At 40.8% G+C, this 16,258-nt stretch overlaps 3 protein-coding genes across 3 annotated transcripts; 2 read left to right on the top strand and 1 right to left on the bottom strand.

Moving 5' to 3' along the window:
* Positions 1 to 929: 929 nt before the first annotated feature.
* On the top strand, positions 930 to 3,797 carry gpank1 (G patch domain and ankyrin repeats 1). The gene is made up of 4 exons (XM_030093637.1): positions 930 to 1,849; positions 1,930 to 2,071; positions 2,146 to 2,221; positions 2,944 to 3,797. The coding sequence occupies exons 1-4, from the start codon at positions 1,442 to 1,444 to the stop codon at positions 3,383 to 3,385; spliced, it is 1,068 nt and encodes a 355-aa protein (XP_029949497.1). The 5' UTR covers positions 930 to 1,441; the 3' UTR covers positions 3,386 to 3,797.
* A 1,469-nt stretch (positions 3,798 to 5,266) lies between these two features.
* On the bottom strand, positions 5,267 to 9,484 carry LOC115389993 (cytochrome P450 3A30-like). Its single transcript, XM_030093633.1, has 14 exons — positions 9,348 to 9,484; positions 9,167 to 9,260; positions 8,951 to 9,003; positions 8,657 to 8,756; positions 8,269 to 8,382; positions 8,104 to 8,192; positions 7,525 to 7,667; positions 7,312 to 7,439; positions 6,776 to 6,851; positions 6,502 to 6,662; positions 6,329 to 6,396; positions 6,009 to 6,167; positions 5,614 to 5,776; positions 5,267 to 5,516 (listed from the first exon to the last, which is right to left on the bottom strand). The coding sequence occupies exons 1-14, from the start codon at positions 9,416 to 9,418 to the stop codon at positions 5,367 to 5,369; spliced, it is 1,569 nt and encodes a 522-aa protein (XP_029949493.1). The 5' UTR covers positions 9,419 to 9,484; the 3' UTR covers positions 5,267 to 5,366.
* A 304-nt stretch (positions 9,485 to 9,788) lies between these two features.
* On the top strand, positions 9,789 to 14,443 carry LOC115389994 (cytochrome P450 3A40-like). The gene is made up of 13 exons (XM_030093634.1): positions 9,789 to 9,923; positions 10,012 to 10,105; positions 10,615 to 10,667; positions 10,789 to 10,888; positions 10,980 to 11,093; positions 11,696 to 11,784; positions 11,933 to 12,081; positions 12,189 to 12,316; positions 12,672 to 12,741; positions 12,824 to 12,984; positions 13,553 to 13,779; positions 13,868 to 14,030; positions 14,204 to 14,443. The coding sequence occupies exons 1-13, from the start codon at positions 9,853 to 9,855 to the stop codon at positions 14,279 to 14,281; spliced, it is 1,497 nt and encodes a 498-aa protein (XP_029949494.1). The 5' UTR covers positions 9,789 to 9,852; the 3' UTR covers positions 14,282 to 14,443.
* Positions 14,444 to 16,258: the final 1,815 nt, after the last annotated feature.

Genomic DNA, 16,258 nt, shown 5'->3' with positions numbered 1-16,258 from the left:
AACCGGTCGAGTGAGCAGTCTGGAGTGAAATGTATGAGTGCACTTTTTTTTTGTTATCTATTCATTGGTTAACCTTGTATCATATAGAGTGCAGTGTTGCTGTGTAATATCCAATCTGGTAACCTCATCCTTGTGAAAGAAAAGTAAGAGGAAAACAATTCTGTCAAAGACAGTCTGTTAGGTTCACTATTGAATATGTGAAAAGTGCATAAAATTGAATTAGTTTTTCAAAATAATGCTCATCTTAAAATATTTCTGTATTTGTTGCAGTGACCTTTAGATTTAAGCATAGGAAGAAAACAACCTTGGATTATTCAGAACACTGATTACCCTACTAAAAAGTGTTGACTGTTAAGTTTTAGCATTTACATTAAAAATGGAATTTAGAAAAACAAATACTATTTTAAAGTGTCTGCAATATCCTCAAACCTAAGTTTGCAGAGTCAGCAAGTCAGACAGAAATAATTTTCATGCTAATGAGAAAAAAATGGCCATCCTCACAGGAAAGGAACTCATCATTTCAGAATATAATATACAACCCGTTTTTACATGTAATGTGGAATGAGGCTCCTTCGACTTCCTTTTGTAAAATGTACAGAATTTGGTAATAATGTGTTGTCTAGGTTCTTGAAAGGTTAGGAAGCACTGAATTTGATCTAAAGGATGATCGAATACAAGTCAGCCACGTGGGGGTGCCCGGGAGCAACTTTTAGCAACAGTTCGTCTTTGTGTCTTCATTAAGTCATGGATTTGCATACATTTCTATAGGAAATTATTGCGTTGTGGTGAAATATATAATGCCCTTTTTAAAATTCATAGCAACGTTTATAACAAAGAACAAAAAGTTAATGTCAGTGAGAGCAGTGGACCATCCGGACCACTAGGTGGCAGCACTCAGGTGGAACCACTGTGGCGCTGCGGACGTTTCACACAGGAACCATAACACTGAGCAGCATTAGCTCCAACCTAGCAGTTAGCAGTCGTTCACTTTTATTTAATGTTAACAACATTTGACCAAGGCTTCTGTTCCATCTTCATCCGGATATACCGAAGCAAAAAGATTCGTATCAACTAAGTGGAGAGAAGCGAATCCTCAAGTAATGGTAATTTGACCGCATGTCAGCAGGCTAGCAGGAGTTGTGTTTTTAGTTGTTTGTTTTGCTTGCTTCAGCTTTTATCTTTAAAGTTGATTATCTGGTGTTTTCTTCCACCGTGGTGCCATTCATATGAATATGTGTGTACTGCTGTGTAGACGTTATTACGGGTGATTCTACGCTATAATTTGTGACATCGGATACAACGCGAAGTAAATAGGAAGTAAACACCACAGACTTCCATATGTTGTCACATAATTCATTATCCGCCTCGAGTATCTCAGAATCATTGAAGATGCAATCAGGTTAAAATTCCTCTCTGTGATACTTTAATTTAGACAATCCGGATGGCTGCTTTTGGCTTTACTCCCGCTAGTGGTCAGGATGTTTTTAGCTTTGAAATCAGGCCATCTAGCTCTAAAATAACCAGCAGCCCCCTGAGTGGATCAGAGGCCAGGGTCTTCTATGAAAACCTGACGAAAGATGATGATAAGAAAGAGCTTGGAAAGAAAGATGGGGATGTCAAACAGAGAAAGAGAGGGTCCAGTCGGAGAGAGAGAAGGAGATCCAGGACTGCAGAGATGCAGCAGAGTCGGACTGGTCCTGACCCCCATAGAGGACGGGCTGGTGAGAGTGAAGGCAGCTCTCGGGGGTCCTCCATGCTGCAGGGGCTCAGGCTGCTGCGCTGTGCCCACGAGGGAGACATACCTGGCCTGAAAGACCTCCTCTCTAAGGGGGTCGACATCAACTTCCAGGTACAGTACTTTAAATTCACTACCATTTTTGTTAAAAACGTCTCCTGATTTGCTTTACAGTGTTGTGTTTTCCCTGACAGGACAGTTTCTTCTGGACTGCAGTGATGTGTGCCAGCTGGTCGGGACAGAGGGCCGCGGTGAGGCTGCTGCTGCAGCACGGAGCTGCCTGGGTGGGAGTCGTCGATACGCAAGGCAGAGATGCTAAAGACCTGGCTCAAGAAGGTATACCTCACCAACTAAAAAGCCATCACTGCTATATCTGTTTGATTCTTAACAATTTTCTTTTTTTTCTCCAGCTGGCCACAGTGAAGTACTGGAGGAGCTGTTGAACTATGGAAAAAGGACACAAAGGAAGAAACCGTCTGATAGCAGGTTAGTACTACTAGTACTATGCAAACCAAATGCAAGTTCAATAACAGCAACTGCTACTAATTGCTTTGGGAAATTACAGCCTCAAGCAACTATCAAAGGGATAACATCAGAATGAAAATTGTAGAACTTTTTGTACTTGCTTGGGCAAATCATGTCAAGAAAACTTTATCAGCAGCCAGTTGACATAAGATAGGAAGTGCAGCATCTATGTGTGCATCCTACTATGTCTCAGAAACATTCTTTATACTTTGTTCTTAACATGTTTTAGCTTTATTGTTTCATGCTTTATTGTTCAACCCTTAAAGTCAAGTGGAAAACTCAGAAGGAGTGTAATCCCATATCAATAGGCTTTTATTACGTAAACATATCTGATGATCAAATTTCTCCTGCTTTTGATCAAATGAGAATTTGTGTAGTATTATGTGAGTTTGCTGATGGTGATCAAAAATCTGCAGTTGAGAGATCAGGCTTTCACTTGACTACGCACTTTGATAATCATCTCATATTACTTCTGGGCTGCAGGTCACAGTGAGATGAACTCCAGTTAGATTATGGGCTTGGAAGCCTTTCTGTAGTGACTAATTTCCCCTCAATGTGTGTGTGTGTCCTGTAATGAACCTGTCCAGAATGTACCCTGCTTTCACCCATAGTCAGGTCAAACTTTTAAAGTCACATTTTGCCTTCAATATTTCCTCTCTGTCGTCTCTTAACTTCATTCCCAGGGCGCTCCAGCCTCAGTGGTGCGAGGTTTGTCGTAGCGAGCACAGCGACAGCCTGACGTCGCATCTCTCCTCCACTCTTCATCAGTTCAGCCTCCGCCGTCCCCCGCCCACCCCGTACTACTGCCTCCCCCCGTCCAGCAACAGCTACAGGATGATGGTCCGTTCGGGCTGGAATCCGGGGTCGGGACTGGGTCCAGAGGGTGAAGGGACCAAACAACCGGTTCCCACCGTCCTGAAGAGAGACCAGACAGGTCTGGGGTACGGACAGACCAAAAGAGCCAAAGTTACTCACTTCCAGGCCAGAGATTGTGACGCTGTGAAGCAACCATCCAGGGTAAAAGAGGAGCGAGTACACAGAGGAAAGAAGAAAGAAGAGAGTCAAAGAAAAGAGCAGAGGGATAAGAATTGGGAAAGAGATTTCCGCACTTCCTTTTATCTATGACACTTGCTTACAGGGACTTTCCCACGTCGGACTCTTCCTAATTTTTTTCTGAAACAGATCAACTGCAAAAATCTTATAAACTGTTAAAACTGTGTGGGTGGTTGTAAACTACATGAACTCTACCTCAGAGCTGATGATTGAATGAAATGTGCCTCTGTAACGACATGGATCACAACCAAATCAAGATTGCGTGATAAAGCTCCGTATTGACAACCAGTGAGTTTACTTTGACCCACTTCGTCTGTCATAAAAGGACCAACTATAGATTTTTCGTGACTTGTTGCCTCATTAACATCATAAAAAAATAAACACTCTTGATTCGAGTTTGAGAAATAATAGGATGAGTACTGTGTGTACAATGTTACTATTTGGTAATAAAGCTTTTTCACTCAAAGTTCCAGAAACCCCTTACTGTGCTGTCTGTCTTCTTTTAGTAAATAAAACACATTCTTAATGACATATGAAGTAGTTATTTTTGTTTGTTTGGTGCAAGGGTGTCAAACATACAGTCATTATTTGTATGTTATTTAGCTTTGCACTGTTCACACACTCATCAGTGTACTTTTGCCCGTCTAATAAAATGAATTTGACCCTCCAGGCGGCGCCGTGCAACGTAGTGTTGATTTGATAGTAGAAAATATCAAAGGTTACAAAGTGTCATTGGACTGCTTTGTGTTATTTCAGCCTGTTCAATCAGGTCAGTGAATGTGTGCTTTTGCTTCAGATGATCTCGGACTGGAATTTGCTCCAAAGGTTGTGAAGTTTAGGGGGAATGTTACAGTTCAAGCCGCATCTCCTTAAATCACAAAACAGTCCTCTTGTTTTTCCTCCCTGCCGCCTCTGTGATGATTGCTGTTTCCCAGATCTTCTCCAGAATGGCTTTCTTTGACGTGTGAATTTAATTGTAGCATTATCAGAGCAGGTAAAGCTTTCGTCCCTCGACAACAGGTTCTGATCTCAGGGTCGGGAACCTCAGATCTACAGAAAATGTCACACTGCAGATCGTCTGGCTGTTGAGGATTTTCTTTAGTTTATTGGGTCGTCCTTTTGCAAACTTGCCAACAGTTTGCTCCCGCGTTACATAAGATTATGCAACTAAACAACCCAACAGTGAACTCTCCCTCTGTTTCCTCTCCAGGTACCTTCTCACCTATTTGACACACCCTCACTCGTCCGGGTGACCAGGAGGTCACATGCCTGTGCATATCTGCCCCGTCAGCTCTCCGTTGCAGTCAAACCGGTAGATGTTACGTCAGTCTCCAGTGTGTGTAAAGGTGAACTCTCTGGTGACACACTCTCATTGCAGTCTGTCAAGATTATTCATGTTAGGACATGTACTGATTCAAGTCTAGACACTAGACTATTAATTCTGCTAATAAAAGGTGTCATCACCAGTTTATCACACACTGAGAGAATATGCAAACTCTACACATGATCGAACTCAGGTCATTATCCCAACACCTGCAATACTAATGTTTTTCATGTTTTAAATTGTTGTTGGTAATATATTTGAATCATCACCTCCAATGACAAACATGCTCTTGATTTCACTGTAATTCACAAACACTCCCAGCTTATCAAATAAAACATATTTAGGCTTCATTATGAGACTCGATCACATTATATTTTAGGATAATAAGACTTAAAATGACTTAAGGTCATTTTTCACAGAAATCCGGGGATGTACCTGTCAAAATTAGAATTAATTTGAAGTTCCACCAGTAAAAAGTTTGATTTCGTTTTAAACTGAACTCAAAGGTTTAGTTTACATATTGTTCATATTTGTGGTTATTATATTATAAAAAATTGAAGAAAGAAAAAGGCAATAACTTCTGATTTCTGATTTCAGGAAATATTCTGATGTTTTCAGATTTTATTTTATTTTTTTAACTTATCAGCAAATATGATGGAATCAAAATAACATAAAAGGGGATTTTTATTTTATTTTATTTTTAAAGAGAGTTCTCAATACAAAAAACATTCAGTCATGAATGTCAGCAGGTAAGACCGGGGCCTTCGTCTCTCTGATTATGTCTTCGTCCCAGCTGTCCCCATCGGGACGTTTCACCACCTTCAGCTTGATGGGGCTATCGGTGTCCAGAATGGGTGCGTTGCTCATCTTCAGAGGAATCTGGACAGACAATTTCATCAGCCTGTCAGACATGTTGCTCTTTCTTCATGCAAACTACTCATCTGGCTTGGATCATGTTGATGTAGCGCATACTCACCTCTGTTTCCTCGCACACAGAGAAGCTGTATGACTGCAAGATTTCCACCAAGGCCAGTTTGACTGCCGCCAGGGCAAATCTCATCCCCAGGCAATTCCTCGGCCCGATCCCGAATGTCAGATACGAGTAAGGGTTGATGTGTTGCTTCTTCTCCTTACTAAACCTGTGTAAAGTTTAGACGGCAACAAAGGAAATGCGGTGGGAGTTCTTTTAGGTCCACTGTTGAACCCATATTTTGGCCAAAGCAACATTAATCATACACATTTTAACACAGCAGTAACAGGATGTAGTATTCCTTGTATGATTCTCCAGTCCAGAAAGAGCAGCCTTTGTAGACTGATTGATATCTAACTGATGACGGACAAGTGAGAGAGTGAAGACACATGAAAGACTACCTCTCGGGCCTGAACTCCTCCGGCTCCGGCCACAGCTCGGGGTCCCGGTGCAGAGCGTAGACCGGGACCATGACCAGCATGCCTTTTGGGACTGTCACTCCGTTGATCTTCACTGTTTCTTTGGCCACCCGTTCCAAACGTAGAGCTGGAGGGTAGAGTCTGTTCACAGGGTATTTTCATCATCTTGTTATGCAGATCAAGCCTAATAACTTTGCTATTGATCGGCTTCATGTTGAGCCACCGTAGGCAAATCTTTCTCATGTTCAGAATTTAAAGGTTCTTCAGGCAGAATCAGTCTCAGAGTAAACTTAGATGATTACCTGAGACACTCACTGACAACACAGTCCAAGTACTCCATCTGCATCAGAGCTTCATACTGAATCGATTCCTTAAAAAAAAAAAAAAAAAAAAAAAAAGTTTTTATTTGTTTGATTCTAAATGTAAAACTCTTACCATGGTGTGATGGCTATTTAGAGAAAGAAACTTAGTGGACCTTATTTGGGAAAGTGGAGTCAATCTCTCTTTGCAGGCGCTTCATGATCTGGGGATTAGTTGCCAAACTGTAGGCCAGGAAAGTCAGAGCACTGGCATTGGTCTCGTAGCCAGCAAACACCATCATTGTTGCTTGGGAAATGATCTCGTGATCAGTGAGACCTGTCAGGGAGGAAGGAAGGTTGGAGATCAAAGAGAAGAGCCATACCTTTTGCATTCAAACATGTCATTTTTTTCACATATCTGAGTGAATGATTGATGCAACAGTTTATCACCGTGGTTGGACTTGTCATTCTTGTTTTCGCCGTCCGTCTGAGAGTTGATCATATGCTGAAAGATATCTCTCGATTTCTGAAAGCAAACAGGATTTTCATCATGTGGGTTAAAAATATCTGCTTGTGGTTTTAAAGGTGAATGTAGAAAGTTCATTCTTGTCACGTGATTAGTCCGTCATGTCCAGTGTTCAGAAAATTCGGCATTGCCACTTTCTCTTTTTAAAGAAATGGGCTCAGAGTGTCTACTTGAGTTTTTATACTTAAATGACATTTTACAAATGCATTTTATCTATGATTGTCATTTAATATGAATTATGTCTACAGTGTGATTTGTGACAAAATGTTTTTCATACACAACTTATTTTTCAATTGAAAGCAATTTCAAAGTAATTAAGATGATTTTAAACATATACAGTTTTACTGAACCGTAAGACATACACGGTTTTGTCTCGTCTGTCAGTGAAGTAATCACTATGCAGAGGAGGTACATTTAATCAAAATAACAATAAAAACAGAATAACCCTGCTGATATCTACCTGGCGTGAGTCGTCACTGCGCTGAGCTCTGACTCTCTCCACAAACCGTTTAAAGAAAGCAGTGGAAGACTTGTTGTAAAATGAAATGCCCAGCAGCTTCATGAGAGGAAGAAAAATAGGAAACCAGCCTGAAGCAGAAAACAGGTTAATCAGCTGTGAATCGTCACTATGATTCGTATATTTAAAAAAAAAGAAGAAGCTGAAAAAAACAACCTGCAAAAATGTAAGTCCCAATGGGGAATCTGAACAGCTTTCCAGCATGAGTGATGAAAGGACTGGAGGGATTCTTGAATGTGTCTAAATCCACACTGAATGCACAGCTCGCCATCACGTCCATGCTGTAGGCTCCTGCCAGGCTGAAACACACATTGTCAGGATCTCTTGTTCAGTTCTGTGGATTTAACTCTGAACATCCGCTGCTGTTCTTTTCTCATCATCTGTTTTTTTGATGTTTGTAATTTAAAGAATTGAATTTATGTCTCCAAACTCCACAGAAAGCCCCTAAGCCTGGAGTCAAAGCAGAGATATTGTCACTGTGGGGCAATAAAGTGGAAATACTTTGTTAATCCTGGTAGGAAGACTATGACCATGGGTGACATGGATGTTAGTCCGTTTGACTTTTTTTTTAGCCATTGGATGAGTCAGCTGATCCCACACTACGGGAAAGCATAAATCTACGGGCTCTTACTGCTGTTGGGATAGCATGGCTCCGTTCTTCATTAAAGCTCAACAGCTTCTACATGCGTCTGAACACTGGCTTGTGAAATTGTTGAATTGTGCGGGAGTACTCACTCTCTTATCGTAACGACTTCATTATTGTGCACCTTGGACCTCAGACTCTCTGTCAGCTTTCTGGAATAATTCTTCATGATATTAAACATCTGAAGCAAAGACAGAGTAAGAGAGAGAGAGCGAGAATGCAGCCCACGACTCTTCCACATCTCCATGAAGTCCTACCTCTTTGATACGGCCAGAGGTGAAGGAGGGACTGAGGACGTGACGGATTCGTCTCCACTGGTCATCCTCAGCTATGTTCACTGCGTCATAGAGCTCACCATTCAGATAAAAGTTCTGGACATGTAGAAAGATCCAGTTTATTCATTTTTACTTTGTTTTTAAATCATAACACTTATTTTGATTTAAAAAAATGGCCTTTTCCAGTGGTTTTACTGTTCTAGAAAACTAGGATTATGTTGCTATAGAACTGTTCAGTCACCACAGTGAAACAAACATGAGGACAGTGAAGCTGGGAAACGTCAACATCATTCCTACAAAAGACAAAAGTGTGTGTGTTGCTTCTTCCCACTTGTCATTTTCATCCTGGATGAAACGTGTGTGTCCTCACCCTGCGGTTGGTGAAGTAGGTGAAACACTCCTTCACCAGGATGGTTTTCAGCATGTCAGGGTCCGTTACAACCAGCATGGGCTTCCTGAACTCGTACAAGCTGCACACAACACGTTTTACAGAGTGGTTGAGATTTCTATGCAAACTGCTTGCTGGTGCAGCTGGAGATCACTGAGTCCCTCCAGTGCTCACACAGCCAGCTCAATGAGAGAATGAAAGGTAAAAATTACATTATAGTGAAGTCCTTCAAGTCCTTAATGGATATTTACTGTTTAAATATTTTTAAACGCTTACCCAAACACTCTCCCATATTTCTGAGCACATTCGGTGTCAGCAAGGAAGTAAATCTAAACACAAATAACACAAATTAAGTGGTTTTTGTTGTTGTTGTTGTTGTTTTGTTTTTTCCCACAATGGTTCTTTTACAACTTGTAAAAACTTTACAATTCAGATGATAGAAAAGTTTCAGGACTCTGCATGCTACAACAGAAACTTAGAGGATTCCCATACGTAGTTGTGTCTGGTCAGTGTTCCATAGTACATCAGCGGCTTGGGACCTGGAATCCCCAACTTCTCAAACACCCCAAAAGTTGAGCTGCCATGCCTGCACACAACAGGAGAACCATCACTGTCAGTCAAGCACAGGGAACAACATCAACATGTTGACTCTTTTGAGAGAACAGCCTCTTACCAAACAAATAAGCAGATGAAGGTGATCAATAGAATCCATGTTTCTGCAGAGAAAAAAGGAAGGAAGCTCATTGTGTTTTCTTACTTTCTTGGAGTGTTTTGCTACGATCTGTTTCACATTGAACTCCGACTTCTCTGCCTGGACTGGAGGTGGGACTTTCTGTGTTACATAAGATCTGTTGACCTTTTCTTTCACTGCCAAAACAAAGCAGACTGAGGGGAAGCAAAAATCTCAGTGTCGGCCATATCCAGACACATGGGAATTGATTCATGCCGCAAAGTCAGAGTTGTATAGACGACACAACTGAACAACAAGATCATAACGCCGAGCCACACCTTGTTAGTTATTGACAAAAAAAGAAAAAAAAAACTGTCCAGCCCTCATTCAACTCTCACACACTTGATAAACTCACATAAATGATCTCCCCAGGAGTAAATAAAAGGCTGTGGCAGTGATTTGGAGCTTCACAGAGGTTTTAGCTGCTGCTGAGAAGAGACCTGCTGTAATGGGATACTTCCTCTACTTGTCTGCAGAGACATGGACTCTGCTGGTCGCTCTGGTCACACTGGCGTTTGTGTAAGTGTATTTATCCACTTCTGATCTCTGTAGGGTTTTTATGTTTTATTTTTTGTTACATTTTCTCACAATTTCATGTCTTTGGCAGGTATTCAACCTGGATGTTTGGGACCTTTAAGAAATTAGGCGTCCCTGGTCCCAAACCCATCCCGTTCTTTGGCACTATGCTGGCATATAGAAAGGTTGGTCATGTTTCTACTCAAATCATAGTTTTGTAAGCGTCACATTCTAATGTAGATCGTTTTAAAAGTTTGACGGTTTGACAGTGTGTCTTTCTCTCAGTCTCCTGAAACTAGTCTATATTATAGGAACTGTAAAATTAAGACTTTTGTGAACCATCCAGACCCTCATTTCTCATCTGCAACCTCAATATGTTGTGTGAGACTTCTTGAGTGTTTTTGCAAATAGTCAAAAATTGTATTCCAGCAGAAACTGTCAGCCTTTTATAACAACTCTCCAAAAAATTCTCTTCGCGAAAAAATTTGCGTTTTTCTCATAATGGTGGATAAAACAAGTCAACCAACCTTTACCCTGCTTTGCTGGGTGATGAATTCCTGCTGACCATAAACTGAAGGTGTGACCAGTTAGTTGATGAGTTATACACGCTGATAAGACACGATAGCAGGACAGGTGTAGAAGTTCGTCCATAGTTTCCATTTCAACGTGTGTCTTAAATCTCTTTTGCGTTCAGGGTGTTTTCCATTTTGATGGGCAATGCTTCAAGAAATATGGGAAAACATGGGGGTGAGTTTTTATATTGTTTAATATGTGTTTGTGTGTATAGAAGATATTTCTGATTTCTTCTGTAAACTTGAACATGCGTTTTTAAATAATAATTTAAATTTTCTCTCCCTGTCATATTCAGCATTTTCGATGGGCGTCAGCCTGTGCTGTGTATCACAGACCCTGCCATGATAAAAACTGTCCTGGTCAAGGAGTGTTACTCTTTCTTCATCAATCGAAGAGTATGTTAGATCAGTGTTACTCTCATGCCACGATCATTTGATTTTCCATTTAAAACAAATTGTCCTCATCTTCTTTCCAACTTCCTTTCAGAACTTCCGCCTGAACGGGCCGCTGTACGATGCTGTGTCTATTGCTGAGGATGATCAGTGGAGGAGGATCCGCAGCATTCTCTCTCCTTCCTTCACATCAGGGAAACTGAAAGAGGTGTGACCTTTTAGCCTGAGCAATTCACATCCTGCAGGCGTCATGCAGCATTTTCACTTGTCAATGAGAAATGATGAAACAAATGAGAATTAGTGTGCTGTGTGCACCTTTTGGCTTCAGGTTTGAGGATGACAGTGTCATTTTTCAACTGTATGAAATGTATTTCTGCCTGCAGGGCATATTGTGCCTTTACCCATATTCACTGAACAAGCACATTAAAATCAAAATCATGGTGATCACAGAAGACACTTGAAGAATCACAGGAAACTCATTTATGCTGAATGCAAAATGTCAAAGTTATGTAAAATACTGCTTTTTATTGAGAAATATTTTCATATTGATCAGACTTGAGTGTGATATGTAGTTTGGATTATGTAGTGCAGAAATCTGACTTTTTCATATGACTTGCCTGTAAAAAATTAATTACACAACCTTGTTTGGCTTGTCAACACTCAACATGATTTGCAGTGAGACCATAAGCTGGTGTAATCTCTCCTTGGTTTTGCTGATTTGCTTAAAGGCCATAACAGGCTCATCACTGACTTCATGCAGTGTATGCATTTTTTTTTTTTTTTTCATTTATGTCTGTCTCTGTGCATCAGATGTTTGGCATAATGCAGAATCACTCCACTGTCCTGATTAACAACATGAAGAAGGTGTCAGACAAGGATCAGCCACTGGATCTGAAGGAGTAAGAGCACATCCTACAGATGACGCCGATTTGAATTATTCCAGAAGATAAATGATAGAATAAATGCAAATAAGGCAAAAAAAAAAAAACAAAAAAAAAACTAATAGTAAGTCTTTAACTATAAAAGTATGACTGTGTGCTTTTTCAGGTTCTTTGGACCCTACAGTATGGACGTCGTAACCAGCTCAGCCTTCAGTATAGAAATTGACTCTCTCAACAACCCCTCAGATCCCTTCGTCACTAACATCAAGAAGATGCTCAAGTTTGATTTCCTGAATCCTCTCTTCCTTGCAGTTGGTAGACTACTTTTGCAGTTTATTATAAATTGCAGTTCAGAGAAATAACTGTATTGTAAATTCAGTGTAGTGTTCTTGTTAAATGTGACGCCACATCTGTCATTTCAGCTTTCTTCCCCTTCCTTGGTCCCGTATTTGAGAAAATGGAGTTTTCCTTTTTCCCTTCATCGGTGACGGACTTCTTTTATGCTTCACTGAAGAAGATCAAGTCCAACCGGGAGACCAGCAAACAAAAGGTATGGAAGTAGGGAAGTGATCTGTGACCTTGTGTGACCTTTTCAGGTAGTTACCACCACTTCATATTACCTCTGATTAATTTGTCTTTAATTTTTATTGTGAGTTGCTCCAAAACATCTCCTTTGTCAACATTGGTTATAACTAGCTGGTTTGCTTTTGGCTTCAGTATTTTTTTACCTCCGCCAGGAGGTTATGGAATCACGTCGATTTGTTGGTTTGTTGGTTGGTTGGTCTGTTAGCAACATTACGGAAAAAATAATGGACGGATTGCGGACCTGGTTTGCTACTTGTATCATTAAAAAAGAAAAATGATATTTAAATAACTAGAACTTTTTCTGTTGTGTCTGCTCTCAGAGTCGAGTGGATATCCTCCAGCTGATGATTGACTCCCAGAAAAACTTGACTGGCGGAGATCCGGACAAAGGTGATGCATAGTTTCCCATTTAAAATGAAAGTTTACTTGAAGCTTCTCTGAATCCTGCTGTATGTCCTTGTTATTTCCCCAGCTTTGAGTGATCACGAGATCCTCTCCCAAGCCATGATCTTCCTGTTCGCTGGCTACGAGACAACCAGCAGCTCTCTCACTTTCCTGGCTTACAATTTGGCCACCAACCCAGACGTCATGAAAAAGCTGCAGCAGGAGATCGACGCCACCTTCCCCAACAAGGTTAGGTGTGAAGCCTACTACTTTGAAACAGCGAGGTTTTACTTAAATGTGTCCTACTTGAAGAGCTTAGCGCCATTATCAGGAAAGAGGAGCTCACAAATAAACAAATACATCTACAAATGCATATCAGACATGTTTTAACGTTTTGGACCATTTTACAGTCTGAGAGGTGACATATCTTAAACATGAGCTCAAACGATAATTTTCCTTTAAATTTTGCCATTTTGAGATTAAAATAAAGGTATTTCGTTACTATCATACATGTTATTTGGCTAATGAGGTTTTGTTATATTTTAGATGAATAAGGATTTCACTGCTTCAGCAATCTCAAGGTGTTTTTTTTCACACACTCACACACACTAATCACTGAGATTCAATGTGCTCACACACTGAGAGGAATGTGAGCTTCTGTACCAAAGATATGACATGAAATGTACTTCAACTGGAAGGTGTTGAAGTAAATAAAAAATTACCAGGCTTCAGAGTGTGCATAACAACGTTGTTTTGACTCCTTCATCACACACTGATGTACCTACTCTGGTTAACACCTGTTTTTATGTGTCTGCAGGGTCCCATTGACTACCAGACCCTCATGGACATGGAATATCTGGATGCCGCCATCAACGAGTCTCTCCGATTGTACCCGATCGTTAATCGTCTGGAGCGAGTCGCCAAGGCATCTGTGGAAATAAACAACCTTTTGATTCCTAAAGATATGGTGGTCATGGTCCCCGTCTGGCCGTTGCACCGAAACCCTGAAATATGGCCCGAACCAGAGAAGTTTAAACCTGAGAGGTATAGAAAAGAACTTCCATTTGTTAGAAGAGCCTGGGAACACAGACAGGAGTCATTTGATTAATTTGTGATGTGTTTGTACTCTCAGGTTCACCAAGGGAAACAAAGAGACAATCGATCCGTACACATACATGCCATTTGGAATGGGACCGAGGAACTGCATCGGGATGCGATTTGCTCTGGTGTCCATGAAACTTGTCATGACGAAGATCCTCCAAAGGTTCAGCTTTTCTGTGTGCAATGAGACTGAGGTGAGACTGCAGATGTTAACTTTTCAGCTGTCTGCTACTGTGAAAATACTGTTGTTAATATTCCTTGTTTATTTTGCCATCAGCTGCTCAGTATTTCATTTTCTTGAGTGTTCAGATTCATAATAAAGCTGTGCATCTGTACATTAACATTTTCACTGCACATTTCCCATCAGATCCCCGTTGAGCTGGATGTACAAGGTCTGCTGAGTCCTAAAGGACCCGTGAAGCTGAAGCTGGTGCCACGTTCTTAAATTTTCAAATGAAAAAGTGGAAAGTTAGCTCTTCAATGAAAGTTCATCATTAAAAGCCACCTTTGTACAAATGACATCAAGCTTTTTTTCATTGCAACAGTGATATTATGAGTGCTTCTGTAACACTTTCGCTTGAAACGTCACAGTAATCAATGTATATATTTCCATGTGTGCTGTCTTTGATCCATGCATATAATTTAAATGTGTTAAAATGTGAACAATAAAAACAAAATGATAAGAAGAATGTCATTACTTGGGCTGCTTCCAGTCATTTTATTTTCCACCTTTTGTCAAAACTAAGTATATGAACCTCATCTGTCATCAAACTGGGTCTATTCCCATTATAAAAAGTGACATGTCAGTTGTTTTATTCTGACTGTGAAAGTCCGACCATGGTGTGATGGATCTCTTATGAATGAAACATAGTCAATCTTTCAATGTATGTTAGCACAATAGTAAAAAAATATATGATGAGGAACTTCAGCATTACCAGAGCTGTGCTAAATACAGACTTTGTGTCATGTCATGTCAGGAGCTCGGTCCACATCTGTGCCTGTTATGGTTATACCTGTGATGGTTGCTCATTGTAGCATATTTTTATTACATTTTCATACATGTCATCCACCAAGCAATTCCATCAACTTTTTCTTTTTAAAGAGACAAGAAAAGAAATGAGCCCCCCTCCAAAAAAAAAAACAAACAAAAAAACAAGAGAGACAATAGAAACTCCCTCCCTTCCTCCCAGGAGTGCTACCAGTTCATGCAGGTTTTTTTCCAACTTTGACTAATTTCAACCTTTCAGGTAGGAGATTAAGGGGTTCCAACACTTTTCAAACTCTCTGAGTTTGTCTTTAAGAATGAATCTTACTCTTTCTAAGTGCCGAGTTTCAGTCAATTCAGTTAGCCAAAGTTTGGCTGTTGGTTCATCCTTCTTCTCCCACAATAAGAGACTGAACTTCTTTGCTGTAAGGAGCCCATAAGACAACAAATGTTTGTGAGCTACGCACAACCTCCTTTGCCTATCTGATAGGGGTGTAACGATACACAAAAATCTTGGTTCGATACGTACCTCGGTTCTGAGGTCACGGTTCGGTTCGGTTTCGATACAGTAGGGAACAAAATGCAAAACCTAAATTTTCTTGTTGTTGTCCATGCTTCCCATATCCGCGTGTCTGTGTCCGCTTTGCGGCACATCACCGATGCGAACGCTCTTCTCTCCTGTTACATTTGGGCTCAGCTGTGTACGTTCCATGCAGGCGCACTGATCCACACATCCTCGACAAGCTTTTCCGGCTCTCTAGGCTGTTTATCTGCTCCTTTATTTCAGATTATTTATAGGAAATGAGGCACATACATTGTCAGTATGTTATCATTTAGTATCTGAGTTTATTTAGTCTTTTTTTTCTGTTTCTGAATCTCGGGGCGGCGCCCGAGCGATTAGATACTTTCACTTCTGTGACAGACCTTCTCCTCCCTCCTGACAGAGTCTGCTCTCTCCGTCCACCAGCTTTTCTCTGAGTTTCTTCAGACAGAGTTGCAGCCTGTTCGCTTCACAGACTCACTTTTCAAAGTTAGCGTCTGTTAGGTCCCAGGGACCAATGCTCCACGCGGACATGTGAAGCATGGACGAAGCTGCTAGCAGTAGCAATCATGGCTGCAGGTGTAGCTGCACATGCTAGCGGCAGAACGTGAACACATGCACCAACCAGCCCGTGAGCGGGGGGAAAAAAAAACAATTCCTAGGATAATTAATATGGGATCAGGTTCTGTTTCTTCTCCCTAAGTATGTAAACCTCTCTTTTGTAATCCTAAAGGGGACTTGATGAAGCCAGTGACAATACACTGTTTAGACCGGCATAAGCTCGCTCCTATCCCAATTTACTCTGTGTCCTGCGAAAGTCCCAAATAAGTCAATCAAGGACAAAAAATGGTTTAATAGATATTTGAGGGCGAGATATAAAGAGGAGAATATCATCC

The sequence above is a fragment of the Salarias fasciatus genome, chromosome 6, assembly GCF_902148845.1.
Source record: "Salarias fasciatus chromosome 6, fSalaFa1.1, whole genome shotgun sequence".
Lineage (NCBI taxonomy): Eukaryota > Metazoa > Chordata > Actinopteri > Blenniiformes > Blenniidae > Salarias > Salarias fasciatus.
This window is presented reverse-complemented; position numbering and strand designations above follow the sequence as displayed.

Bases quoted from the DNA above. Each gene is read 5' to 3' on its own strand.
- gpank1 (XM_030093637.1), top strand. From the start codon at position 1,442: ATGGCTGCTTTTGGCTTTACTCCCGCTAGTGGTCAGGATGTTTTTAGC. The intron at 2,072-2,145 runs GTATACCTCACC...TTTTTTCTCCAG, and splicing joins TAAAGACCTGGCTCAAGAAG to CTGGCCACAGTGAAGTACTG. The intron at 2,222-2,943 runs GTTAGTACTACT...CTTCATTCCCAG, and splicing joins AAGAAACCGTCTGATAGCAG to GGCGCTCCAGCCTCAGTGGT.
- LOC115389993 (XM_030093633.1), bottom strand. From the start codon at position 9,418: ATGAGCTTCCTTCCTTTTTTCTCTGCAGAAACATGGATTCTATTGATC. The intron at 6,852-7,311 runs GTAGATATCAGC...GTTTGCTTTCAG, and splicing joins GCAGTGACGACTCACGCCAG to AAATCGAGAGATATCTTTCA. The intron at 6,663-6,775 runs GTGATAAACTGT...CCTCCCTGACAG, and splicing joins GAATGACAAGTCCAACCACG to GTCTCACTGATCACGAGATC.
- LOC115389994 (XM_030093634.1), top strand. From the start codon at position 9,853: ATGGGATACTTCCTCTACTTGTCTGCAGAGACATGGACTCTGCTGGTC. The intron at 12,742-12,823 runs GTGATGCATAGT...TTATTTCCCCAG, and splicing joins TGGCGGAGATCCGGACAAAG to CTTTGAGTGATCACGAGATC. The intron at 12,985-13,552 runs GTTAGGTGTGAA...ATGTGTCTGCAG, and splicing joins ACGCCACCTTCCCCAACAAG to GGTCCCATTGACTACCAGAC.